Source organism: Hippoglossus hippoglossus, chromosome 4 (genome assembly GCF_009819705.1).
Source record: "Hippoglossus hippoglossus isolate fHipHip1 chromosome 4, fHipHip1.pri, whole genome shotgun sequence".
In the NCBI taxonomy this organism is placed as follows: domain Eukaryota; kingdom Metazoa; phylum Chordata; class Actinopteri; order Pleuronectiformes; family Pleuronectidae; genus Hippoglossus; species Hippoglossus hippoglossus.
In genome coordinates, this window is record NC_047154.1 from 21,073,514 (window position 1) to 21,101,300 (window position 27,787).

Here is a 27,787-nt window from a genome sequence, read left to right on the forward strand (position 1 = left end):
TACATATACACACAATTACTGTCACTTTGTATAATACATTCATGTGTGTGTGTGTGTGTGTGTGTGTGTGTGTGTGTGTGTGTGTGTGTGTGTGTGTGTGTGTGTGTGTGTGTGTGTGTGTGTGACTTTGACAAAGCAGCCTTCTGCTCACATTATGAGGTGATATGTCCCAGAGTGTTTACTTGCTTTGCAAAACGTAATCGTGATCATAAGTAACGAGGATTATACATTTAAGTCCACACGTCAGTCGGGCTCTTTTGTATTATGATCCGGGTTAATAATGTTCTACAACAGAAATGGAACAGTGGGACAGTTGTTAGCACTGTCACTGGTTCGACTCCTGGTTCGACCAGGGTCCTTCTGCTTCCTCCCACAGTCCAAAGACATGCAGGTTTGGGTTAGGTTGTGAATAGTTGTTGCAATACGCTGGCGAACTTTCCAGGGTGCCCCCCCCCCCTCTCACCCAGATTCAACTGGGATTGGCTCCAGCTCCCCCAGTGACCCTCAACGGATAAGATGGTATATATATATATATATGATGAATGGATTGAGAGACATAATACAAACATGATAAGAACCAACGATCTGCGATAAAAAAAGAAAACATGAATTTAAAATGATCAAAGCAAACAGTCATTCTGCAGCCAGTCTAATTGTGTTTTGAGACGGGCTGATTGTGGGTTAAGACTTGATGACACACCAGGAAATGAGGTCAAAACCTTTCCAACACATCCAAGAGACACACACACACACACACACACACACACACACACACACACACACACACACACACACACACACACACACACACACACACACACGCTCCCAGCCAGCCGTCTCGGTAGATTTGCCTTTCACAATCATTCCCATGATCCTTCAGTTGTTGTCGGGTTCATGGGCAGTTCCTCCTCGTCTTTTGAAAGGTCAGGCTGAGCAGCTTCTTCTCTGAGGCCAAGTGACACACCTTTAGTTTAACTTGTTACGCTTTTTCTGATGTGTCATCACTGATCAGACCAACATATAGTCGATGAATTCCCATCATAATAATCATAATAATAATGTTATAAATGTCATTTCTTTGAAATCTGGAGCCCAAAACTATCATCTCTCCTAAAGGCTCTTAAGCAGTAATAGGGAAACCGATAATAAAAAGTACAAATTTGAATAAAATCTCTTTTATTGGCTAAACTTGCTTCCATTTCTGGATTTGGTTATGATCATATTAATACAACTTATTATATTATTTGCTTACTGGATTACTTGTTATTATATTCAAAGTGTACCGTACCACATGTGTTGTTGCATATATATTGTGTTGCATGTACCCCGGGGCCTGGGGGAACATAGTAATGTAAACTGCAGTCAGGTACATTCCCCCCCCCCCCACCACTCCTCCCTGTCTCTCCATGTGACAGGGGACTTGTAAGTGGTCAGGCGGTGACATGTGATCGACATGAGGGTGAGGGGACTGTTGAGTTTCAGCTACATTCACTGTCGTCCTCGTGACGTTTCGGCCCCTGACGGAATAATTGGTGAACAGCATCATTGTGTGCGTCTGTGTGCGTGTGAGCGATGGCAATCAACGTGTGTGTCAGTGGTTTTGTGTTTGTCCAGGCAACAGATACAGATGTGTGTGTGTGAGCGAGCCTGTACAAGGGTGAAATGCCAAGGGTGGGACTATCTCTTTTTTTAATTCTGTCCACGGAGACGGCTACTGCTCTGTCTCCATGGTAACCAAAGGATCAGGCACCTTGGATTTTTAGTGAATGTGTGTATGGGGGGGGGGGGGGGTGATTAGGGCGGGATGAATGGAGGTTCGCAGGTGATGTGTCACAGTAACAGTTTCCCAGGTGTCGTGCCTCCCAGCTTTCAATTTGTGTTGTGATTCGACAATTGCCATGGTAATCAACGTTAATTGATGGTAAATTAATTGAATAGTGTTTTTTTTAAATTATTTTTATCATTATCCTAAATGAAATACCAATAAAATAAGGCATTTTAATCCAATGTTATTTATTTTGCATTAACGTAGATCATTAAGGACCATATAAATGCAATCCATTTAAAATTCACCTGGCTCCCAGTCTCCGGACCCAACGCACACACACACACACACACACACACACACACACACACACACACACACACACACACACACACACACACACACACACACACAATTTCCTGTCTCCCCTCGGTGGCAATTTTCTGACTCTTGGATCATCAGAGGAAATTGAATTGGCCTCTCGGTCGTTTGGCCCTTGCTCCTGGAGTCTAAACAGAAGGGCCCCGGTTCATGTTTCCAGGGCAACAAAATGATTGACTGGACGTCACCACGGGCCATTTTCAGTCAAACCTCAAGCATGCCTTTTCTGAATTACTTCATGTTTGTCGGTTTATATTTTTGTCTTATATTCTGCTACAGGTCAGAGGGAAATATTGTACTTTTTGTATAAACTTTAAAACATTTACAAATATATTTAATCGTATGTCAAAGGCTCATAATGGTCTGTTTTTTGTGGCAATTGATAAATTCTTTAGGCTGTTTAATTTCCTAATTTAGCAGTTTTTATTTCCACCTGAGCCATGAACAAAAATGATTATTTTTAAACACAATCCTGATTTTAAAACCAGCATCTCTCAATAACATTTAGACTCTCATGGGGGGAGACTAGTTTTGGCCCTCTGAGATAATGGTGAGGAAATATCCCATGATACACTTTACTTGAGAGTTTCTAATGAATGAACTCAAAGTAAGTCGAGTGTTCCTCCTTTTGTTGGAGCGCCGCTCTGCCTCCATTCACCCTGGGGGGATCCCAGACTCCACTTTTAAAACCAATGGCCTAGAAAAGTCTCAATATGAGTTAGAACACTGCCACTGCAGAGTCTGGCCTGGCCAATGCCGGTGTGTGTGTGTGTGTGTGTAGTAATCAGCGTGTGCATGTGTTTGTCAGTGACCCTGCACTGTGTTTAAAGCTGACCTGTCTGCCAGCACCTTGTGTCAAGTGTGCGTGGCCTAAAAAGCCTCCGTGTGGCCGTGTGCTGCTCTGCCTGCTGGCAGCCGGTGTTCGGCTCTGGGGGAGCGAGCCCCTGCCAGCGCTCGCCATCTGCCAGCATGCTCGCAGCCCTCCTCGCGTGGAGCACACACAACAGAGTCCTCTGGAACACAGCGGCACACACGAACACGTTCAATCTCGCGCCTCTTGCTCATCAACATGCAGCGACTGCCGAGCGTCATGGAACCGAGGGAGAAGATGATAAATGCCAGTGACTCTGAACAGCCTTGATAGTCTAATGATGGTTAATAATGACAGTGACGGTAATAATTTGAGGTCACCGAAGAGGGGCCCCGCCAGTGAGGATGATGCAATTAGCAGCAGTTAGATGAGTCAGGTTGTCGTTGTGCCACAGTGAAACGGCTCCAAGTTCAACTCGTGCTCCAAGTTCAAACTTAACTTGTGACACGAGCCCGCGCAACGTCCAAAGAAGACAAACACTAATCAGCGAGACAGAATCTCAGAAGACCCGAGCTGAAGACAAATTTAGCACATGGGCTGATGCGTGAAGAATCAAAGACTTCCTCTCATCTGCTGTGAATAGTTGGAAACGTTGGTGTCTCCGAAGCACTTAGGGTAAATCATCCCGACTTGTGGAGAAAACAATCCACTTCCTGCCACCGGGGGAGACAAAGAGAGATGAGCTTTTAATTACAGACTTGTTTACTGTTGTCATTTTTATCACCTAAATATGTCCCAGAAGGCTTTTCTGCCTCACCCCCCACCTCTCCCTCCCTCTCCCTCTCTTTCGCTCCCCGACTACATCTGTCATCACAAGCCACTCAGCCAGGCTGGCGGCTGCATTTAAGGGCCCAGCAGACGGGAGTGTACCCACTTGCCTCTGGCCCGTGTTTTTCAGTCTGTGCCGGTGCAGAAACAAAAGGTGACAAACGTATACGAGGATCTGGTGAGCGGTGAAGATGGCCGACAGTACGGTCGTCTGTGCTGGCGCCTGCGTGCTCCTTATGCTCCATCGCCGGTGCCGAACATTTCAGGACCAAGTTTCTGTCTTGTCAGATGAGGGCGAGGAAACCTGCCAACCACCTGCAGGAGCAATGAGTCATGTGATGTATTATTCACACGACAGACGATTCCAAATGAATTCATGATTGGATGTGGTTTTAAAACGATAACATTTATACTTTTATTTTATTTTTTTTGATGGATGATTCCAGCTTGAGTCTTACGTTCGCATTTCTGGCATCTGATCCCATTACACAACCAGTACTGTCACTTTTCACGAGAACATGTTCGTCCCCTCTCTGTGACGGCCAGATCTACACCCGTGGCTCCTGAGAACAACTCTTAACACGTTGGATTTCTGATGATGCCAGACAACATGTTGCACGAAGCATAACCCGACCCTCACAGGGTAGAAAAGCTGCTCGCCAGTATTCTTAGAGAGGAGGACAGGCACATGTAGAATAGTGGTGTTTACAAATAATCTTTGCTCTGCTTATTGCATGTAAACCCTCATTAGTGAGAGGAATTTAAAATACAACATTAAGTTTATGCCATTCTGCCCATATTCAGGTTCATAATTTGAATTTAGGTTATAATTTGAAAAAGTTGACATGCTCTAATGTTTAGAAAACACGTCGCCCTCCTCAGACTGAGGTAATGTCGGTCTCCGTTCTCACTTTACGTGACTTTGGTCGGGAACGTGCCAGACCAGCAACTACTAACTTTGCACAACTTGTATATACACAAAAAATTCCATACAACACACTAGAGGAAAGAAAAGACTGACAAGCATTATGTCTGCTTTAAAATTGGACCCAAGCGATTTTTAAAAAAAAACTCACCACAAATACAGTATCGGGTCAATAGTGTCCTTTCTATGTTCCTCTTCTCTCATCCGTCTCTATTACATTGTTCTGTTTTTGCTCGCACTCTTCTTTGCTCTAACACAATGCAGAATGCACATCAGAGATCTGACATTGAGTTTTGCTCTATTTTAGCCTGTTGATGTTTTTGCCATAGTCAAATCGCACCGACTCCCTCCAGTCTGTCCCCACCAGTCCTGATCGGCTGTTATTACATGTTTGGCCTTCAAGATGATCAAATTAAATTCCCCTGCAGTGGAGCAGTGGTCCTTTAAACCCCTTTAAATTCAGTGTTTGGGCATGGTATGTAGTTCCATTTGAGATATGTGGTTATTAATGAGGAGTGTTGATTGTCCTTACACACCACAAGTCCCATATGGCGGTTTTTGGATTGTTAATCTAGCGCTTCTTTATCTCTGTGGCTCATTAAAGCTCAGAGGCTCTGGAGCACTTGCACAGTCACCGCCATTTATATCGCTTTGTGTTTGATGGATTCTGCTGCATCATGGCACAAAACGGGTCCAAGGATTACACCGTCTGCACTATCGATTTTTTTAAGGGACCAGTGCATAAATTCAGCCTCGTAATGCGGCTGTTTTTGTGCTAAACTAAGTGCTGCTGTAGGCACTGTACCTTCACTTTGTGTGGTTGTCGGACAAATCATTTTCGGCCCTTGTCATCATCAAATGAAGAGAGAAATTGTGTTTGCCGTGCCTCCAAAGCTTTGCATGTGGAAATTGTGTGATATAATTAGATGATAAGTAAAAGGGATCTCTTCATCTCCCTCGTCCAGGTGCTTTGAAATAGATTCAGAGGCAACGCACCCACAGAGGCCATGTTTGAAAAACAGTTTTAGCACGGATCAATAGATATGCATGCATTTCAGATGCTGCTAAAAGCTGTAAGAGGTTTCTTCGTGCAGGAGACAGTGAGTATCACTGGTAATGTTTTGTAATTGACAATATAAAGAAACATTACTGGAATAAATCCCTTCAAAGTCGGAGTGGGATCTCAGAAGTCCGACTCGGCTCGGCTCTGCGACATGCTGATGCAGTGTGTCGCATTAGCATGTGCCTGCGACTGTATCAATTTTGGCTTGTTAGGCAGCGGTGTCAGTGGCAGCCTCACAGCTGCTGCTGTAGTGCTGTGACTGTGCTCGCTCGATAATTTATCAAAGCCGGTGCTGTGAAATGAATGCGGGGCAGACCAGAGGGGGCTCAGCTCTGCGGTCGCTCTGCAGTGCGAGTGAGTCAGCTGGATGAGCTTCAGGAAGACGCCTTATGGTCTTTCTGTATTTTTTTTTTTTTTATCTCACACATGCCTTCAAGTCTGTTGTAGGTTTGTTTTACTCTCTCGGCTTGTCTGTAGCTCCCCTTGCTTCATTTTTTATCTGCTCACTGTCTAATTTCAATTCCTTGCATCCAATCTCTCTTGTCTCTCATTTCCATTCTTTTTATCTCTCTCTGTATCCCTCTCATCCCCTCTTTCTGTTTTTCCCCCCCTGCATCCATCAGGCCTCTGATTCCCTGCCATGTCGGGCTTAAGATGTTGACGCAGGCTTTGGTTGTCAGAGATCTGTGTGGATGCTACACAAAGTATACAGACTTACAGGCAGCAGCAGAGGATTGAAACAAGCCTCTAATGCCGACATAAAGCTGCGCTACCTCCGCGCTCTTGGGGCTCAACTTCTTTCCCAGCCTCCCCTGGTCTTCAGGATGACTGACCGGTTGGTTGTGTTTTGCCACAGTTTGAGCAAACCATGATCAGAGCAAATGGTTCAGGAGCGACGCCAGTTATGCTTGTTCACACTCCACCGTCTTTGGCCTGATTTTTCCACTCCCTGACAAAACTTGCAACTAAAGCCCCAAATCAGGGCCAAATTAGCATTTGACTAGCATTTGCCAATACGTGGTAACTGTTCAACCATGCAATTCACTGACACATTGCCTCCTCCAAATAGTTTTCTAGCAGGATAAATGTTTAGACGAATCAGTGTCAACGACAGCCAATCAGAGTGCAGGACGGGGGCTACCAGGCGTACTCCTCGAGGTTTTCTCGTGGTGAAAGATCGTGTGATCACCTCTCGCCACTCAGTCATGTGGTTGACCTCACAACGACCGGAAGGCTCGCGATCGCAAGACAGCAAGTCGGGAAAGTGTGAACTGCACAGCGATCTGACGACTTTAAAGTCACGTAGTCCGAACTTGGCTTATCAGAACGGCACAGTAAAATGACCCTGCTCGATCAATTGTTGCAGGTTTCTCTATAGCAGTACTGGCTAGAAATCCCCAGTGCGTCCATCGCTGCAAACTTTCGGCCTTTAGTGGGAAATTGGCTTTGTCTTCCTGTACAGAGCAGTCGTTGACAAGTTCCACAAACAGCGAGCACTCTTCCCTATTGAATTATACAGCGGGAGAAATCCTGGAGGGTAAGCTGAGAGGACAGGGGGGATGACTGAGTGACGGAGCAAAGCCATGAGAAGGTTGGATGAGAGGGGACGGACGAGTGTGAGAAATGGAGAGGTGGAGGGTGAGCAGAGGAGAGGACGGGTGAAAGAAGAGAAAAGCGGCCTGTTCTCCCGTGTGCTGATGCTGCTGAAGGACTGGCCCGCTCTTTGTCATTTGGAAACCAGTATGACGTAGGTTTCCTTCGAGTTGGCTCCCATGCGGTGCCGGTGTCATATAAATGATATGGCTCTCCGTCAATGCTTCTCAGCCCTGTTGTGAGATAGAGGCCCCTCTGTGTATGTGTGTGAGTGTAGGAGAGAGGTTGAAATCTGATTACAAGACTCGGGTTGCAGACAATTCGCTTTGTGAGTCTGTGTGTGTGAGTGTGAGTGTGTGTGTGTGTGTGTGTGTGTGTGTGTGTGTGTGTGTGTGTGTGTGTGTGTGTGTGTGTGTGTGTGTGTGTGTGCGTAGAGGGGATGAGAATGTGACTCTACCTTCATGTGTGGAAAGCCCTGTGGGACCAAGCCACTCAATGGTCATGAGGAAAGAAGAGCCCACAGGAAGTACTTAAGTACAAACACACACACAGGTCCCTTTACATGAGTGCCACCAGTGACGTCACAGGTCCGTGACACAGGATAACCTGGGACCTCCAGGCTTGGCTCTTGGCCTCAGCTTCTAATTGTATCCTGTGGCCTCGAGTCATATAGGTTAATGTATGCTTCTGGTCGAGTCAGCAGTTAGTAGAATATATATATATACACACACACACAATACTGGAGCGCTACCCGTCGGCACCTTGACCTTCTGTATCTTTAGAAGCAATAGTCTGAGTGTGAAAGGAGACATCTGGGAGAAGGACTGGGGAAACTGCTGACCTTGGAGTCCGTCAGGCAACAGAAGAGAGAGTCCCACTGTTGCTGTCTCCACTGGTTTAGGAGAAGTCAGGTTCAAATGAGACCTTACTCATTTCTCTAGTGGAAATGCTGAGGTTGTCCAAACCCTCAGCAACAAGGCAACACATTGGAGGTGGATAAGAGCCAAGAGATGTTATTAATTTATTATCAGACTCCTGAAAAGGCAGAAGGGGTGAAAGGTTTGTGCTATTTTTATTTCCTCTTAACCAATAAAATAAGCTCAAACGTCTCTGAGCTGTTGGACCAGTGCAGTGAGTGCAGGTGTTCCCTTATACTTTTGCGACAAATGACTTGTTTTTTTACAATCTAGTTTTCCCGTACATGTAAACGTGAGTGTGTTAAGATTGAAGGATAGAAGAGTGGATGTGCAGAGAGGCACGGCGGAGGGAGAGAAGCAGGTGAGACCAGTGGATGATGTGAAAATGACCGAGAATGTGATTAAGCGTTCTTTTTTTCCTCCTCCGTCTTCTGAAGAACTCAGGGAAGAAGAAACAAAATCCCAAGTGGCCCATTTACTTGTTGTTATTTGCGGGATACAAACTCAGACGAGATAAAAATAGGATAAGTGGCGCGGTTGGAAGCCATCACATGATGTGCTGTTCATTTCAGATACAAATATAGACCCAGGTAAGGAGTAGAGCGGCACAAAGAGCTCACGCTGATACGAGAGGTAATGAAGTAAAATGAGATAAGCATGATAGCTTGTGAAAGTATAGTGGCTTTAAAACAGGAGGGAAAAACAAGATAATTGCAGACGGGCAACAAGGAAAGCTGACAAAGGAAGGCAAATTGAAAATGGAACAAAGGAAGAAGCGAGATCAGCCAAATAAAACAGCTGAACAGACGGAGAAAGCGGGGGTGAGGAAAAAAGAATGACTTGAAGACGGAGACAGCGATGGGAGGGAGGTTCAGGAAGCCGTCTGAAGCTCAGCTTTGTTGAAACCGTCGGCCATGGCAACCAGACAGCAATGTTTGCTAGTAACCATGTGCGTCACGCAGTCACACGCTGATGCACTGCATGCACGCGCTTTGTGAGAACACGCACATGCACAGATGGACGGGCACTTGAACGCATACACTTATAACATGTGTAAAGACCTACACACACACGCACACACATGACGGTATAGATGTTGTTTGGTGTTGAGGTAAAGGTCTTGTGTCGTTCCACGCCAGACGTAAGTTGCAGCGACAGTAGAGTGACAGCAGCGTGAGATCGCTGCAGCCTCCTGTGGGGAACCATGAAGACATAGAGCCCACAGGTCGATGCCGGGGTGGTGGCGAGCTGTGACGTGCACTGGCAGCCACTGTGGTAGTGGTGAGGGTGGTGGTGGTAGTGGTGAGGGTGGTGGTGGTGGCGGCGGTAACGAATTGAACAACTGCATCCTTTTTTAATTATTTTTCCTTTCAGTATTTGACCTGACAGCATTAATACGAATGGGAGTCTCAGGTCATAAATAAAAGCTTGAAAAGGAAAGCAGTTGATTTCAACATTAATACGTAGTGTTAGTATTTCACTTGATTTACTCTGCAGTTTAATTTGTTATTTTAAAAAGGATCTTCTCATATTTAATGATAGAAAAACATGTGAAACAAATTATGAGTCATTTCTGGCCTAAATTCTGCAATAATGATTAAATCTGACTCAGACTCTGTGGCTTCTATGTTCTGATGAATGTTCTGTCTCTTTCAAATGCTGTAACGTTTTCTGGTTAACAGATATTTACTGATGTACTAAATAGAGGATAGTGATAAACAAGCTGCCTGGAAGAAATCTGTGCACGTTTAGTTTTACAGGCCCGTAATTTAAGGAAATGTTGACATTGAGACACCGTGAAGACATTTGTTTGTTAGCTTGTCGTGTTGTGTGTGTTGATTTCCAGTGGAAGATATTTTACACAACTGTTTTCCTCTGAATTAGTACCTCGTGGTCTTTGTAGGCCTCTTCCTGAAACAGTTTATGCCAATAAATATTTAATTTTCTGGTATTGTTTCTGTTTAAAGAAAAAAGTGAGGTTGTATGATGCAGGGGATTTCTCTATTGCATCAATTTTAACTAATACACAGTAGATTAAAATGAAAATAAAAATATTAAGGGACTGTTCTCAGGTTGGACAGAGCCAGACTAAAAGCAGAGGAATATTGATCATACTTTGTCCACTTATATGCTTTGTTTACCATCCAGGTTGTGGGGATCTGATCCCACAACACTCATCAACAACCATTTCACCCAGTGCACTGCATTTTATTTACTCCAGCCATAAATAGTTTTGCACAATATATATTTATTCATCTAGTAAATGAATTGCACAGTAAAGTTTTTTGACACCAATTTCAGGTCCAGGTGTGTAAATAACCAGTAATAGATCTGCACATAGAATAAATACAATTTAATAAAATACAGGCAGGTATCTAGTTTTTGTTTTTAGTCAGCTGTAGCTATAAAGACTAAAGCTGTCATACAGCCTCAAATCAGACATGTGGGTTACATGCTGTCAAGTCATCACCTCAGGTGTATTGTGAATCCTTGGGCTCACTCTAAGGTCACAGCTCATTGGTGGAGTCGGGCTCACGGATCCGGTTGCCATGGAGATGTCTCACCTAAGTGTTTTTCTTTTTCTTCTCCTGTTTTCCCCCCATCTCCCTCATGTCAGTGTGTTTGAAGAATGTCCCCCAGCTGAGGGACGATTTCAGTAAATGTGTGTTCTTACTGTACGGCTGTAGATTACTCAGTCTGAGTAATGCTCCTCTTCTATTGGCCGTCTCTGTCTGGAGATGAGTCGTCGCCTGGCTCCGTGACTGTATGTCTGCGTGACGACATGTGTGCATATGAGTTAGCTGAACTTTGAATCACACTCCATCTGTGAGTGTTTTCGCCAACAAGCAGGAACAGCTCTCGGCTACAGACACAGAAATACAGTAATTTATTAGGAATTTGGTGAAGTCTAATGGCTGTTTGTAATATAAGACGAGAGGTCTGACCGTTTGGATTACAAATCAATCGTTAATGTCCACTATTTACTGCATAAGAAAACCAAAAATACTTTATAAAACGGGAAATCTGTGATAATGTTGCTGCAAAAACACTTAAATCCATTCAACATATTTACTTAAAATTTGCATTAGGGTTAATTGAAATAATAAGCTGAATATTACACAGAGAGTAACATAAATAATAATAATAATCAGGTTGTTATAGTTTGTTATTTAAACATCCAGCGGTCACAAAGCAACATTATCAGCACATTCAACTTGTATTTCTGGCCACATGATTAATGTAAATCTAGTATTTACTCCACACGGCTGACACATGCACAAAAGGGAGGAGACACTATCGACAGGCAACGTATGAGTTGGCGACCTTAGTTAGAATAAGAAAGTTCTCAAGGCAATTTATTAAAAACATTTGGAATAATGTAAATACACAACTTAACAACATTTGTCAATTTTGAAAAGTTGAACATTCTACATTTTTCAAAAAAGAATTGCATTGTGGACCTTCCTTCAACCTTTATTATGTTTTAACAATTCTGCAATATTAAATGCACAAGTTCTTTCAATGCATACTCATCTTATAGGTGCAAAGTGTATATATCTACTTATCTCATATCTGTTTGTCTGTATGTGGCTCTTATATCTCGAGAACTGTTCCGATTATCAGCTTCACACTTGGCACGTGTGTCGTTTACGGCCTAAGGAGGAGCAGTGTCAAATATAGTGCGATTTGGACATGTGACACATCAGCTCTTTCACGACAACGGCAGCAACAACTTACAATAGACTCATAGATTGAGGTATTGTATCTCAGGGGATCCCTAAATAAAGGATAAATACATAAATAAAATGAATAAATTGTATGAAGGAGGCAACATGGTTCATTCTCCAAACACTTGACTGACAGTTACACTAAGTGATCTCTGACTGGTCTGATATACAGAGGGAAACGGGAGGTTAATGAGAGACTGCACCTATGTTCAACTCTATTATTTCCAACCAGTTTGTCCATTAACCGTTCTCCTGTCTGCTGCATCAGTCTGACAAAAAGCTTTTCCATAGAAATGATCTCGGAGAATCATTTCCTGAAGCCCGGCCGCACAGTGAGGGTAGCGAGGAACCGCTGGCTCTCAGAGCAAACAATGGCTGACCACACAGAGCCACGAGTCAAGTGCTTTCCAGGCCACTTGTTGCTAGGCAGTTTCACCTGCTGTTTCACGGAGGCACATTGAACGGAGCAGCAAAGTGGGCCCCAGTGCAAAAAAACTGATTTCCTATTCCGCTGCAGTTGTTTGTATGTGTTTGCCGGATGCTATTTGATACACGTGGTCTCAAGTGTCGAGCTGCACATCGGTGAGCGGCGCTGGCTTTTTTTTGAAACGCGCAGATCTTGATGTGTGCCCTCAGAAGCGAGGATTGTGTGTCTCGACGGCTGTCGCCTTATCGCTTTGTGCCATGTGCGGCTGCCCCTGTGTAATCTGACCTCATGTTGGCACAATCAGAACGGACGGCGACACAAACGTGGCTGCTGCGACACAGAGAGTGCTGCAAAGGAGGGGCTTGGTAAAACGAGGAGGGAGAACAACACGAAAATGATTCTTTACGGAGTTGATTTCTTTGCTTGGTGATTATGATTAGCTCATGTTTTAAATATCTGTGTAGCTGATGATGGGTTGTTGGTTTCACAGCAGGCTCAGGTGAGATGGTTGCTGTAGTCGAAGGCCTATACAGTTGCAGCCCCTTAAAAAATTGATGATGTCTTCTTGCTCATTTGCAGAAACGGGTAAGAAATGTCTGACAGCAGCTCGACACATCACGATGCTTTACGCCGTTATTAACTTTAACATATGTGTTAATTGTCTCAGCTCGACTATCTGCCTACTGCTTATTGTGTAACACAATCTAGTTCAACACTTACCACCAACAAACCTACACAACTATAGAATGAAATCAACAACCTCTTGGCACAGACCTGACAAAGACATTATAAAAATAGGATTCATGACCGGGCTTTAGTTCAACGTACTCTCTGATTGTTTTTGTTATTTACTCTGTGATTGACTTTCATTCCAGTAATTCAATCGCACTGGGTTTGCCAATGTTTTTTCTAATCTAATTGGAAAGCAGTTTGCTGAAGTTTGCCAAAAATCTAAATTTTTGGCTTTGACTAAAATTTCTTGTTTCTTGGAATTAGTCGAGACTAAAATGACCAAAACGTCTAAAGTCTTTACTTGCAACCCAAATCAATTTAATCCAAGAACATCTGGATTAATGTGCTAACTGAAAGTCCTCCTTGTTGCAGAGAATGCTTGATTGTCTAGCCGTGGTTGTTATGGTGGCCCCTGGGTATATATATACTTTGGTTGCTGGGGGCTTGGGAATCAGAGATCATCCATGAAATGTGACCTGTGCGTGGTCCAGCAGACCTGAACTGAGGCAGAGACTAGACAGAGGAACAGCATCAATTTCAGCGGAACAGGAACGAGCAGAGATGTGAAAGGAAAACTGAGGCGGAACAGATGCTGTGATCAACACTGTGTCGGAGGCTTACAGTGTTTTCATACAGGGAACACATTTTATTACTTATTTTTATCTGATTTAATCATTTTGCCTGATCTTGGTTTTTCAATAAGCCTGACTGGAGGACTTGGAGAGGATTTGGCAGCTCCGCAAATAATCAGCGCCTTCCTGCATGAGGATTGTTTTGATGGAGGGTGATTTTGTTTTTGTGGCCGGTGTGACCTGCTGCAACCTTCTGCTTTACTGAGACTCGGGATGCTTTCCAAGTGACGGATGCAGAGATAAAACCCAGGGGAATCTCTGAGACTGTCCAGTGACAGTGGATTCCAGGATGCTACATCTGGGTTCGGGCGACCTCTTAAGAAGATCAGTGTGGTAATACCAGTCTGACACTTTCCTCGTCGATGAATCACATCAAGTATGTTACTGACCTGAGGCTTTCAGAGAACGATAGACCAACAAATAGAGTTTTGAGCCCAAGGGCGATCAAGATGATGGCGGCGAAGTCATCTCGTCTGGAAGTTCCCATCAGCCCTTTCTGCTATCGCCGCCACTCCTGGGTTTGGTATGTGAAGAAAAACTGTTGCCCTTGCCCTGTGTGTGTGTGTGTGTGTGTGTGTGTGTGTGTGTGTGTGTGTGTGTGTGTGTGTGTGTGTGTGTGTGTGTGTGTGTGTGTGTGTGTGTGTGTGTGTGTGGTGGGTGAGGGTGGATGTGGGTCAGTTTGAGTCTACAATTGCGACAACCCCAGGAATTAGTAATGATCTTAGTTTTTCTAATTATTTGATTGTGATAATCGCTCTGCCTGGATTATGTTAAATATGAATATACCTCAAAAAGAGGTTTGCGTCCCGACTCCCTAACACCCGACTCTCTGTGGTCATTCATTCACTAACCATAAACTTTACATAAAGATGGACATGACATGTCAGCCCCCCCCAAGGTGAAGCCAAAGTATCTCAATTATAAATTGTAAATCCCGCCTCCTCCAGGTTAGTGTACGGGACATGGACCAAACTAAAAACCCAAAGTACAAATCAAATAGATTTTTCTCAAAGATGGTTTCTGTAATTTGAGGTAGTTCTTATCAAACTTATGTGTCCAAGTGTTAATTTCTCCAATACGTTTGGTTTTAATTACTTAATTGACGCTATAAAAACGTAGTGAAACGTCACGATTGGTTGAGAGCCTGTGTCGGCTTCATTTCTGGATACACAGTGTTTGGTACTAACCTTCACCTTAAGTGCCTGAAATTTAAAAACCTTGTCAGTTAACTGATACGATGAGCATCAACATTTCTGCAGTTTATACCAGATCCATTATTAATAACATTTCCTAATCCCTGACGGAGTTCATAATCAGGGCAGCATTGTGTTGCTGTGAAAAGGTGAACACTGATGTGTATCAATAGGAGACAGGGGCGGTTATTTCGACTCTTAAGCCTGTGCTCACGTGTGTTTGTGTGTTTTGCATATGATTGTACTTGCAGTGAGGAAGCAGCGTGTCGCTCTCATGAAGCTCCGACCTTTTGGAGCTGTAGCTCAGCGGTGGACTCTGTGTCCATCGCAGCTGGAAACACTCACTAATGTGCATCTTTACTTAATCACCAATTTCTGTCCATACTTTTTTCTTTACACTGCTCAACAGGGACATAAATAACACATGTGAGAAGTAACCTCTGCTGTAAGTGGGTTTCTGCCTCTCAGCTTCTGAAATGTGATATCACAGGGTTTCATTGACAAGAGAAACATTTCCTCCCAGGGGATTTCAGCGGCATCCAATCTAATTTTGTGTAATTCTGTAAAGGCTCATCCTGCAGATGCTATTTCATGATAATTGCAAAGCAGGATTAGCAGTATTTTAGCAGCAAGTCACTAAAATGTACTTTTGTTCAAAAAATCGAAGCTTGGTTCAAAAACCGAACCTCTTCTACATGTTCTGAACAAATTAAGTGTTTTCAGAGCTAATTTTGTGAACGTTCCCTCATTCATTCCCCTTGACCTCTGAACCCGAAGTGAATCATTGTTTTGATTCACCACTTTGCAGATTTCACTCCTACTGCACATCATGTGGCCCGACAGGTGGAGAAGCACCGGATAAAAAGGTGATATGTTTGGAAGTAGAAAGGAAAAGTATCGGCTCCTGTTGGCGTTTCAACTTGATGTCACCGATCCTCCTTCTTATAACACTAATCCTCCATCTTGTTACAAACGTGACACGGCACACAGACACCCCATGTACGCCTGGCGGTAACATGTGTTCTAGATGCATCAAGGTGTGATTGTGACGTGATCTGCAGAGGTGGTCCGGGATGCGTCGTGACCACATTGAACACAAGTGCAAATGCGTTCGTGGCGTCAATTTGACACTAAACAAGTTGGTGGGCTGAACTAATAAGCACGTGCCACTGTTCCAAACCAGGAGCTAGACCGCGAGCAGCTATTAGCCAGTAAACACATGAAGCCGCGCTCTCCTCAAGCCTCATTATTCAAGACATATGGGGAAGACGAGACCAGTGGAGCAGCAAGAGAACATGAGAACGCAGATTCATCCTCTTTTTCTATTCTCTCTCTTCCATCTCTTCTTTTTTTATGTTGACAGTTTAGTTGATAGTATTTTCTGATATGGAGAGATAAAAAAAAAAAGAGCTGATGCAAAATCCCCTCTGTTTCATCCCTTGGCTCTAATATGTCAATGCAACAAGCTGACGTTATCCACGGTTCGATTTCTGTTCGGAACATTTAGCAAATGAGTGCGTAATTTAAAAAGACTTCCTAAGTTCTATTAGGAAGAATACAATTGGAATAAATGTTTTTTTTTTAGAGTAAATATTTGGCTGAGGAAGTTTCTTGATGATGTCTATTTGTTAAATTTGACTCTATTCACCTGCAGTGTGAATAGAGAATAGAGTTAATCTCCCCCGTCTTTCTCAAAAATGAACAAAACCTTAACTTGCCAGACACTAAACATGACTTGATTGCTTTGTAGTAATCTTAACACATAATCAACAAAATGAGTGACTGAGGCACTTTCCCTTCTCTCACAGTCTAAGTGGACATGTTAGAAATCTTCTGGGATTGCGTTTCATTTGCTCTTTTCAATGTTCTCACAGTGAAGCTGCAGCATGTTTAGCGCTGTAGCTCCTTCACCAGCGTCTCGTGGTTGTAGATGTATTGGTTCGTTCTGCTCGGCGAAAAAACTCCCACATTTTTTCGAAGCACGGCCGCAGGTTATCACAGCATGAGCGGTGCTGACGTCAAATACGGTTTTGGTGTTGGCTCTGAAAAGAGAGCTGCGCCGCGCATAGGGGATTAGGTTAATCACAGGGGGACTGACTGCAGTGCCCTGTTTTTTCTGAGAGGGGAATTAGATTTATACAGAGGGAGAGGGGGTGGGGGGGGGGGGTGGGGGGGGTGGGGGGGGGGGGGGGGAGAATGCTCTGGCAGAAGGACAGACACCCGTTGATCCCAAAATTCACCGTTTATCTGAAAATCTGATGTGGCAGCCTGATTATAGCTCTCCTCGCCGTTTCTGCATCGTTCTTCTCATATCTGATGCTTCCTTCCATAGCACGTGAACACGGACAAATCCAAACACTGTAGGATGAAGTGTAACGATACTGTAAATATAAGTAAGTAAGTAGTATGAGGGGAAAATATGCATCCATCCATCCGTCCATCCATCCATCCATCCATCCATCCATCCATTTTTTATATTGCTGTAATATACATAGGGGAGTTGGAGCTTACATTGGCCGAGAGGTGGAGTGCTCCCTTGTTATGTCACCAGTTTATTGCAGGGCCAACGCACTGAGAGTCACAACCATCACATTCACATCCACTGAGCAGGACTTCATGAAGCTCGGTGGAAGAAGGGGATATGGATGGATCAAGAAAGAACTCATCCAGAGACAGGAATTATTTTTTCACTTTCTTTAACGTTGCGAGATTTTTTTGACATTTGAATTAATGTCCCAGGGAAAAATACATGAGTCTTGATTAAAAAACAACCAGGCACATTTAGAGGACTGATATTTATGATTGTCTGCGAGGTGGTGCAGCTCGATTGAATTTAAGCCGTGGGGCCTTCGTGGACGTTTGCGCTCTACTGAGTGCTGTTCTAGTTAAGGACGTGAGTTTTTTCGCATTTCAATGATTAGTGACATTGTTCTTTTCAGATTATTCTCAGTCTGGTTTTAAGAATGACAAGACAGGTGCAGAGCCGAAGCCTCTTGGTGCAGGGCCTGAACCAAATCTACAGATAATACTGAGAGTTGTCTCCTGCTCTGTCTTATATTTTAATTGCAATAGAATGGAGACGCCTGAGTGTTGCATTGTGGGTTATTTGCAGTCTTCATGTTCCTATAGGCTAGTGAGGGTTTTTAAAGTCTGTAGAGTCTTTCAGGGTTAATCAGAGTTGAATCTGTCTCTGAAGGCTCGTGTGACATGTTCCGCTGCCAAAGAGGGAAAAAACGAACCCATGACGAGTGAAAACCAGTTCTTCCTGTCTTCTGACGTCTTTACTGCTGGAATGAACCGGAGGAGAGAAAAAAACTAAAACAAACATCTGTCACGGACGAAGAGTTAAAAGAACAGGGAAAAATGTTAAACTGTCAGATGGAATATTTATGAGAGAGGAATCCACTCGCTCTGTCAGCTGACCGGCGGCCACAGCAGACGTCCAACCGAACAAAAGTTCTGGTGAGCAGCCAAACGCCGATAGATGGTCAGATGTTCTACTGTCGCTCAAATCCGTCTAAAGTCTTATTTTACACGTGTTTTTTATTGTGTGGTGCACAGTGCGATCACTGATTACTTCCTGACATGTTTCTTTATGCCCACGTCCATTTTTAACAACAAAATAAATGCATGACAACATTTTTTTGGCAAGATCCTCGTCAGCTCCGCAGCCTGACCAGAGCCCCGGGCTTTAAGTTCTCTGGGTCATTCTCAGCTTGTGTGAGGATCAGAGATGAGTTGTCAAGATCACACGGACGTCACATGAGAGTAATCAGAGTCACACTGAAGATCAGGCCGGGTTTAATTCATTTTTTTCATCCTCCGTTGCAACTTATATCGCAGCACTTGACTCCATCAGGCATCGTCTGTAACGTAGTTCCTATTTTTATTATTTATTCTTTCTTTATTTTAACCCACGGCCGTTGGTTTGTTAGTTACTGTGTTTGTTTTTCACCAAGATTACACAAAAACAACTGATGGATTTCCTACACAACTTGGTGGAAGGATTTGTTACGGGTCAGGGACATTTAGGGAACTGATGGGAACTATGTGAGTTTGAAATTTGGTGCAGCTTGATTTACTGTTGAGCCTCGGCGGAGGTATGCGCTCTACTGAGTGCCGTTCTAGCTCGATGTAGCATGTTTAGTGAGGCGATCACGTGTTATCAATGCAAAAAAAAATTATTCGCGGAGTTTGTGACAACACAGACTCTTAGAGGAGTCCTGAAGGTCAAAGGTCACAGGGCCCAGAAGATGATTTCCAGGAATTAGATGAAATTTAAAAACAATTGAATCTGTCCAAAATCATAAAGAAATGTACAATAATTATGATTAAATGTCTGAAATTTTAACATTCAGGTGTTAAAAACTCGAAGCCCCTCCCTAAGAGGATTTGGATCTATTATGTGTTTCATATCTTTCCCTCTGTTCGTCTGCCACTACTTTGATGAACTTCTTTCTCTCAGTCTGTCGCTCTGATACTCTCATTCTCTTTTTAGAGCTCATACCTAAATAGCTCTCAGGATGAGGCCGGCTGTTTGATCCTGATCCAGTGTGATTGTGTGTATACCAGACGACTCTCGTGTCGAAGGTGATGTGCCTGTCAGGTTCTGTCAAATCCGTCTGATAATCTATTTGCGGTCTTTGTTTTTTTTCGGCACAGACACGCTTTTCATCCCCTCCAGTTTCCTTATCTGGAGTGCAGCATTGATTCGAATCGCGGAGACGAGCCAAAAGAGCGGTCCGCCAGCGACAGTCTGACAGGCTGCTCTTAAGCCGTCACACGGAGGCCTGATGGATGTTTAATTATGGTTCTCAGTGTCTTTGTGGAACCCTGTTGAAGCTACACGTCAAAATGCTCCAAAGTATTACTGTGCGTGTCTTAGCTTTCCTGCCATGTTCGTTCCGAAATCGCAGCGACGCATCGTCTCCCCAAAACTGTTTAACAATAAACGATAGGACTTGTCAGACGTGACTGGAAAACAGTTTCCACCTGAATAAAAGGTGCCAACTGGAGCAAATCAAGTTAGAATGCGTCAACCAAGATTACAGGGTATAGAGATTAATGTTGTGATTGCACGGGTGGATTGGATTTCAGTCTGATTTACATGCATGTGTCTTGTCACAATACCTGTGCAGCAGCTTTCCAGCGACTCTTATCTCTGTAATTTGATTCGGCGTGAAATAACACGAGAGGGAATTAGGTTCACATCCTGGGTAACGGCCGCTCGGAGAGTTTTCCATAGGGCACGGCTCATCTGGTGGCACGTCCTGCCTGCCACATCCTGTGCATGTGAGCTTCACGCCATGTCTGCTCTGGCTCCAGGCAATGTGAACCAGTCGCACAGCGCCATCTCCTGGACACAAGCCTGAAAAACAAGTTACATTTCCGTGGGGAATGAAATGGGGCCCTCTGGTGTTCAGAGAAGGGTCCTGCCACATTTTGCTTTTGGTTTTAGCCATCAAACCTGGGAGCTGTAGTGATTTTATATTTGTAAGAACTGTTTTCTTTTACCATCATTTTTACAGGTTAGTCTAATGCACAACTTTGTACAGCTGCAGTTATTTAACTTAAAATCTGTATTTATATTTGGCTTCAATACTCTGCCTCCGTTAATTGTGTCTGTCAATCACCTTGTACTTAAAATATTTGTATTGTCAACATCTCCATTAGCACATACTTCTTTACACTGACAGCTTTAGTCCTGGTGGCTCGACGGTCATCTCACTGCAGTGAAATCTATCTAGGTGTGTGATGTTTGTCCATTGGGCTGTGAAGTGATAACATGCCCTGCCCAAGGTTTGAATAGTTTCACTGGGCGGCTGTGGTTTGGTTGCACCAACAGGTTTTACAGTGACTTTAATCCCTATTGTTCAGACAGGTGCTGTATAAGTTCTGGATTACTTCTCATGTTTTGGTTTGTGATATCCTGACCATGACTCATCTGATTAACTTGAGGCGAACAAATAAAACGCAGTAAGGACCAAACCTTATAAACACAATCAAGTCGATTATTATTAATTGAGCTGTTTTCTACTGCTCTTGTTCACCTCTATCCTTTACAGGCATTGAACAGTTGCATCAGCCTGATCTTCATGCATCTGTGGATGTGTAAAACAAGATTTCTGACTTCATATTATTATTATTATTAAAAAGATTTATTTCAATTATTGTAAATTAGTTATAGTTATAACAGAGACATGATTTTAAAGGTTCAATGTAGGTGAAACGGATTTATTGGCAGAAATTGAATATTAAAAAACGGTAGTGATGTTTTCAGTAGTGTGTTTCACCTAAATTGTACACATTGTTGTTTTCTTTACCCTAGAATGAGTCCTTTATATTTAAATACTTTATATTTACATCAGGAGCAGCTCTCTACCGAGGCTGCCATGTTTTTTACAGTAGCCCAGACTGGACAAACTAAACACCTTTTGCGTTTTTATGACAACTGAGGGTTTCCACAGGTTCTCTTTCATGTTTTGAAGGGGAGGGTGAGGTGAGGGGTGTTCAGCTGCAACATGCAACTTCACCACTAGATGTCACTACATTCTACACACTGAACGTTTAAAGTGATACTCAGATATATTATATGTAACAATTGTCTAAAAGCAATTAGACCTATGTTTTATATTTTGTTGGCTTGTGCACTCACACTATCCAAAATATTGTGTGACCATGATTTGTGCCTGAGTCGTGTCAGGTAGATTCTATTTGGATAAAATTGGAAAACAACAACTCTCATAATCCCCCACTGCTTCAAACCATTATAAAACTAGGTCTTTTTTAAAAATAGTTTTGATTGAGAGACGCGTCGCAGCCAAAGTTACACATTTTACTTTAAGATGTCAAAACCCTCGACCTTGATATTTAGTTATAAAAACAGAAACAGGCTCGACTGATCGACATTTACAGTAAAACTAGAAATAAATGAACTGACTCCATTCGCATTTCAGCACTTGCTAAATATTCCCGCTGTTTTCGTCTCCTCACACACTCCCATTAACAACCATGAAGCTAATATCAGCACAGTGCGAGGAGGAGCAGTTTCTATACCTTCTCCTTCTATGGCGACCCCTCAGGAGGTCATTAAGGAGGAATGCAACTGCCATTGTTGAGCAGGATGCATAAAGCCCTTTGGCCTACACATCTCCCTCTTCCGTTTCTCATCTCTGTGTGCATTGTGAGGCAGTGGGGCGAGCGGCCGAGTGGGAGCACAGCACTGACTCACGTCTGCTCGCTGGGATCCTCCTCTCATGTGTGTCTTTAAATGTCTGTGTCATCTTTCTGAATCACGTCCAAGTAAATGACAAGGAAGCTTAACTCGTCTTGTCTTGCCAGTTTTTAGAAACGCCTTCTGTCGACCGTGAGATGTTTTTTATCTACAGTTTCATGATGACTATCAAAGGGAAGTTATGGGGAATCGGACATGATTACTGTTACTCACCGTTTCTTCCAAACAGTTCACACTCTTCGCCTTTCTTCCCTTAGAGAGAAGAGGAAATATAAACAGTTCTTAAGAACTTGTCAGTTCAAGGGATCAAATAATAAAAATATCGTCCATTCCTGGAAATGTAACTATTAGAAGAAATGTCGTCTTATGATAAAACAGAGATGCTCCGCTGTTAATCATGAAACTGAGAGTGATGAATTAGACAAATGAACATATCAGATGAAAAAAAAGAAATAAAATAAAATAAATTAATGCTAAAAAATATAATTTTTATAATTTATAATTCTTATGTTGTTTTTGTGTTTCCTTGGCGTTTGTCTACATGTTGTGATGGTTTCCAGTTCAGCAAGTCTCTCAGTGACCAAAACCTTATGGCAGGAAAAATAGAATAAAGAAACAAAAATGATCAATACAATAATAATGCTTTACTGGATCTTATCAATACATCAATCTGATGCTTCATGAGCATATACTGAGATACTGTGAGACTTCTGTGTTAATTTTACTTATACAGTTTTGGGGTTTTATGTGGTTGCACATAAAACTAGTAATCAAACAGATATGTTTCACTTAATGATTTTAAAAGTGTTACTTCAGTTGTTAACTACACCTGACAGTCAAAACCTGGACAACATGACAGATTCATACACAGCATATCTTTATGAGTTTGCTCTCACACTTTAAACGGATGCAGTTGGATACACCAGTTGTATTTGACTGCATTGGTTGTCTCCAGGTTTTCCTTCCTCCTGTATCGTACATGCTGCTGTTCTTTACAAATCTGTCATCACAGTTGTCATATATGAAGGTTTACGTTTAACAGTGTGTGTATGTACAGTTCCATGAGGCCGTGCACGTCCTGTGACGGTGCCAGATGGAACATCCCTCTCTCACTGACAGTGAGGTCGACCAGATGAACAGTAAATCCAAACTCAATATTATGTCCATTCAATAAGTTTATTTCTGATTCATTACAAACTGGAAAATGAAAAATTTACTTAAGACTCATAACAGCTTTATACAATCTCCTGATTTAACTTTTATAAGCAACATCCCAAAATTTGATGTATAATTTGTAACACTATTTAAAGTAGTTGTACTTATTTTAAGGGCAATTTCAAGTATTCTAAGTATTTTTCACTATATTGTTTGTACTTTTTCAGGTTTTTGAGCCAATTTATAGAAAATGTTCTCACTTCATCAGCAGTTACAGATATTGTCTTTTGAGCGTCTGCATCTCTATTATTTTCTCTCGTATATTTTCCATAACAACGAGGTTAATTTGAGCTCATCTCGGGCTGTGAGTGATGGACGACTCGTGACTCCACTCCAGTGACTCCATTCCACAACTTGCATGTTCCTCCTTGCTCTGCTGGGCTGCACTGAAGGGAACAGGACTCCAAACACACACATCCAGTAGCACACACACGCACACACACACACACGCACCGCGGGGAGGAAGTATAGTCTGTGACGAGGAGCGTCTAAAAGCAGAGCTCAGAGAGTGTCAGTGTGTGAACAAGGGTTTGAAGAGTTCCTTGATGTGACGCATGGACTGCTGCTAGTTGTTGTTGTTGGTTTGTGAGTGTGTGTGTGTGTGTGTGTGTGTGTGTGTGTGTGAAAGATTTGACATCTCAGGTGTTTCCTGCCAGCTGCTTGTGAGGTTTATTGGTCATGTAGATGTACGACTGATGCCTGAATGAGTGATGTGTTATTAATATGAGGTGAATGTGTGTATGATGGTGTGTTTGCTAATCATTTCAAGAGGCTAGTGTGTGTGTGTGAGTGAGTGTGTGTGTGTGTGTGTGTGTGTGTGAGTGTGAGTGAGTTGCATGACAGTGGGCTATATCACTTATGGTGGTGACTCGTGTGTGTGATGGGTGTGTGTGTCATTCACATGTTTGGCTGTTTGGTGTGAGGGTGCGAGATACAGCACTTTTCAAACTAACACTCAGGGTGTGTTCTAGTTGACGTGTGTGTGTGTGTGTGTGTAGTTTGTTTGTGGTAACACATGTAATGGTGTGTGCCGGGTAGCGTGTGCATGAGTGCATGTCTGTGTCGGGGAGATGTACCGGCGTTCACCTTGTGCCAGAGGAAGGGTTCATTTTGACTTCAGCGAGGAAGTGGTCAGGAAGCTCCATGCCGCCAACCACGCACACAGGTCAGGACACACGGATACTCGCACACATCACGCTAACACACGTCTCTCACACTTCTTTTCCTTTTATTTCCATCCTTTCATCCACTGTTGGTTTTGCTTGATGTCATTTGACCGAACCGTTTCTTCCCACATCAACAACCATCGTCTTTTCTTTGCCTTGTAATGTTTCTCTAAACGGTGTCACTAAACGGTGCATCAATCCTTTGTCTTCCTCATTCCCATACATTAAGCATGTGGCTCATCATTATAGTAATTCCTATCTGGAATGTGGCTCAGCGCACTGTCGCCCGTGTTGATTTAATGGTTTTGCGATGCAGCAGCTCTGCAGGGAAACGTTTTCATTTGAGCATGATCTTGACTTATTTGAGTCACAGTGTGAGTGAGTGTGTGTGTGTGTCTGTGTGTGTATAGTGCCGAGTGGACTTTGTGTTTCAATGACAACCGGACGGCCCGAAGGATGAATCTAAAAAAGAAACTAACAAAATTAGAAGGGTGTGGAACAGTCTCAGCCTTTAGCAACTCTTCACTCGGGTAAATGTGACTCTGTTGCCGAGCAGTTTATCTTGTCTGACAATAATAGTTTTTGTTTTGAGCCTCCAATTACATCAGTTTAACTCAATTAGACGATTAATTACTGATTCAACACATTTACCCTCAACCAGTGGGAGGAAAGGAATTGAATTTTTATTTTATCTTTGCTTTGTTCTTGTGAAATGCTGGAGACCTTAAAATGTGTTGAACTGAAACAGTCTGAGAGGAGGACATGACTCTCGGATTGAACTCACACCGTGTGCAGCCTGTTACGAGGAGTCTCAATGATTTGTTATGACGATATATCACCAAACCAAACATCACAAGAATATAATGTAATTCACTGTTGTGGTGTTTCTGCAGCACGTTGCTCCTTTTTATTTACGACACATCGATTGAAGGAGTGAGGCTGTAACCCAGACGGGATAATGTTGTGAGAATTAAACAGATAAAATACATGATGGCTGGTCTGGACCTTAACTGAACATCCAGTCTAACTGCCACATAGTATTTCTTTAGGTTTACTGTTAACAGTATATTTTATATACAGTATATATATATATACATACAGTATATTTACTTAAAAGATCAGAAAAACAGACAGAACGACAAATATACAGTCGCTATTCCAGGAAAACAGAAACTCTGACTTCAATTTACTAAAAGTGTTCTTGATTTCCTGTATATGGAATGTCCCTTATTCTCCTAAAAAGTTATAATTGGCTCAAAAATATATTATTATTATAAATACATGTGATGAGTTGTGTTTATACATGAAAATGAGACTCAAACTTCAGAAGAAACAAACACTGTGGATCAAAATGTGTCTTATCTCACCCACTTAACATGACAATCTATTTTGATATTTGAGCAAATGCGATAAGACGCAGTTATCTTCTAATCTTCTGTAATCTACAGTGTTGATTAAAATAGAGGATAGAGTCACTGTGATGGTCGTGAGACTTTGCTGAGCAGAGAATCAGTTGGAGATACAGTTTTTATTCAACAGAAGAGCCCAAGTTGAGAGAAAGTCAGTAGGAAATGAAATAAGAAACAACAAACACTGGTGCTGATGTTGATAGGAGACCGTTTTGTGAATGTTCCAGTGTGAGAACTCAGGCTGGGTCTCACCCCAGGAGCACCGTCGCTGCTCTGGCTCAACATGGAGACGGATCAGGCTGCTGGCTCAGGCTGATGCGAGGTTCAGAGGAGGAGAAAACAGAGAAAGGATGAAGCATTCATGTTGAAACGAAGCTGGAATAATGTCTTCAGAATGAGGTGACTTTACAGCAGCGAGAAACTTTGGTATTAAATAGTGTTGTTTCTCATCGTGCATAATTCTGGATGTTTATTTCTTTGATTAAAAAAAACAAGCCCTGGTGGCACAACCCAAGTTGTAATCATGGAAGTCTGGAGACGTCAGGCGTCCACCTCTGGTTGGGTGGGTTCCACCTCTGCGACTGAGGTTTCCTGTGGAAAGTACTGGACTGTACTGGGGAAAGCAGAAGTACACAGATGGAGCACTGTACTCTGCTGCATGTCTGAATCATTAGACAGGTAGAGCAGACTGACAGAGAGTGCTCGGGGGGTAATTACCACACAACCTCTTCCTCACTCTGACATGTGCATCGTGCATGGTACGGTTTGTGCTTTTGCTTGTGCATACATGACCTACATCATCTATACCTACATGCAGCCGCCCTGCACCATTAGTGGCATGTGGGTGTGTATGAATTAGCCTATATACTGTGGGAGTTTCCAATGCAGGGATCTTTTTTCTCTCACTTGTCCTACTAGAACAGATAATCTCCCGGAGAGATAGGCTTAACCAAATATTTGGACAGTGACCCGGATTCCTATGGCGAAATAACAAAGACGAAAGCTCCGGTTTATCTGTCCCTGGATGCTGGTTTCGCTTTGCAGCCTCTGCTCTCACATCAATGTCCGGTGTCATTTTCTAGATCCGCTCCTTCGTCCAGCTCTACGCCAAATTTTTATGTTTTTTTTTTTTCCATGACCACCAAGTTTTGCGTTATCTTCCTGGCAGAACACATGACCTCCTTGGAGAAGCTAATAATACATTTTAGAATAAAAAAACTTCAGTGGAAGGTTAAAAAGTTTAAAAGAGGTTCAAGGTGAATTCAGAACCCAGGTCCTGAGAGACTAGACATATAAAAATGTGTCCTTAAGAGAAATATAAAAGAGGATGAGGAGCTCACCAGACGATTCTGCTCAGGGACATTATTTCTAACAGTGTGAGCACCAACAGAAAAGACCCGCTCGCCCTTCCACAGTCCCGGCTGAGGACCTCAGGATTCCTACCAGGAAGTGCAGTACATGACAAAAGGAGCCTTTTAGGGTCGAGAGTAGCAGCAAAGCATGTTACATGATGTAATTTGTCACTCTAGGCTAAAACAGTGTGGCTTACAGAGAGATGTGGAGCTACAGCAATTGGAAACATGATCCTAAACCGCCTCATGTTGCCCCTATCTGTGTGAAACTGCAGACATTTGCATCCAGCTCGGATTCAAGTGAAGAGAACAAACCCTGAGGCTGCTCCTCATCCTCATCTTCCACTTTATCAAATAGCTGTCAGCGTTATCTTCACTTCGATGACCTGCATTCACCTCCAGAACTCGGAGTGTTT

At 43.0% G+C, this 27,787-nt stretch overlaps 1 protein-coding gene across 5 annotated transcripts in view; it reads left to right on the forward strand.

The window, feature by feature from the left end:
• The window catches only part of pde4ba (phosphodiesterase 4B, cAMP-specific a), a 150,633-nt gene that overhangs the window by 58,831 nt on the left and 64,015 nt on the right, over nucleotides 1-27,787 (forward strand). The window contains exon 1 of one of the 5 annotated variants that reach the window (XM_034582048.1): nucleotides 24,270-24,609. The exons of the other annotated variants lie outside the window; for them this stretch is intronic. Coding sequence (XP_034437939.1) covers nucleotides 24,515-24,609 — 95 coding nt within the window. The 5' untranslated portion in view covers nucleotides 24,270-24,514. Of the gene's footprint in view, nucleotides 1-24,269; nucleotides 24,610-27,787 lie in introns of those variants that run through there. 5 annotated transcript variants of the gene reach the window in all.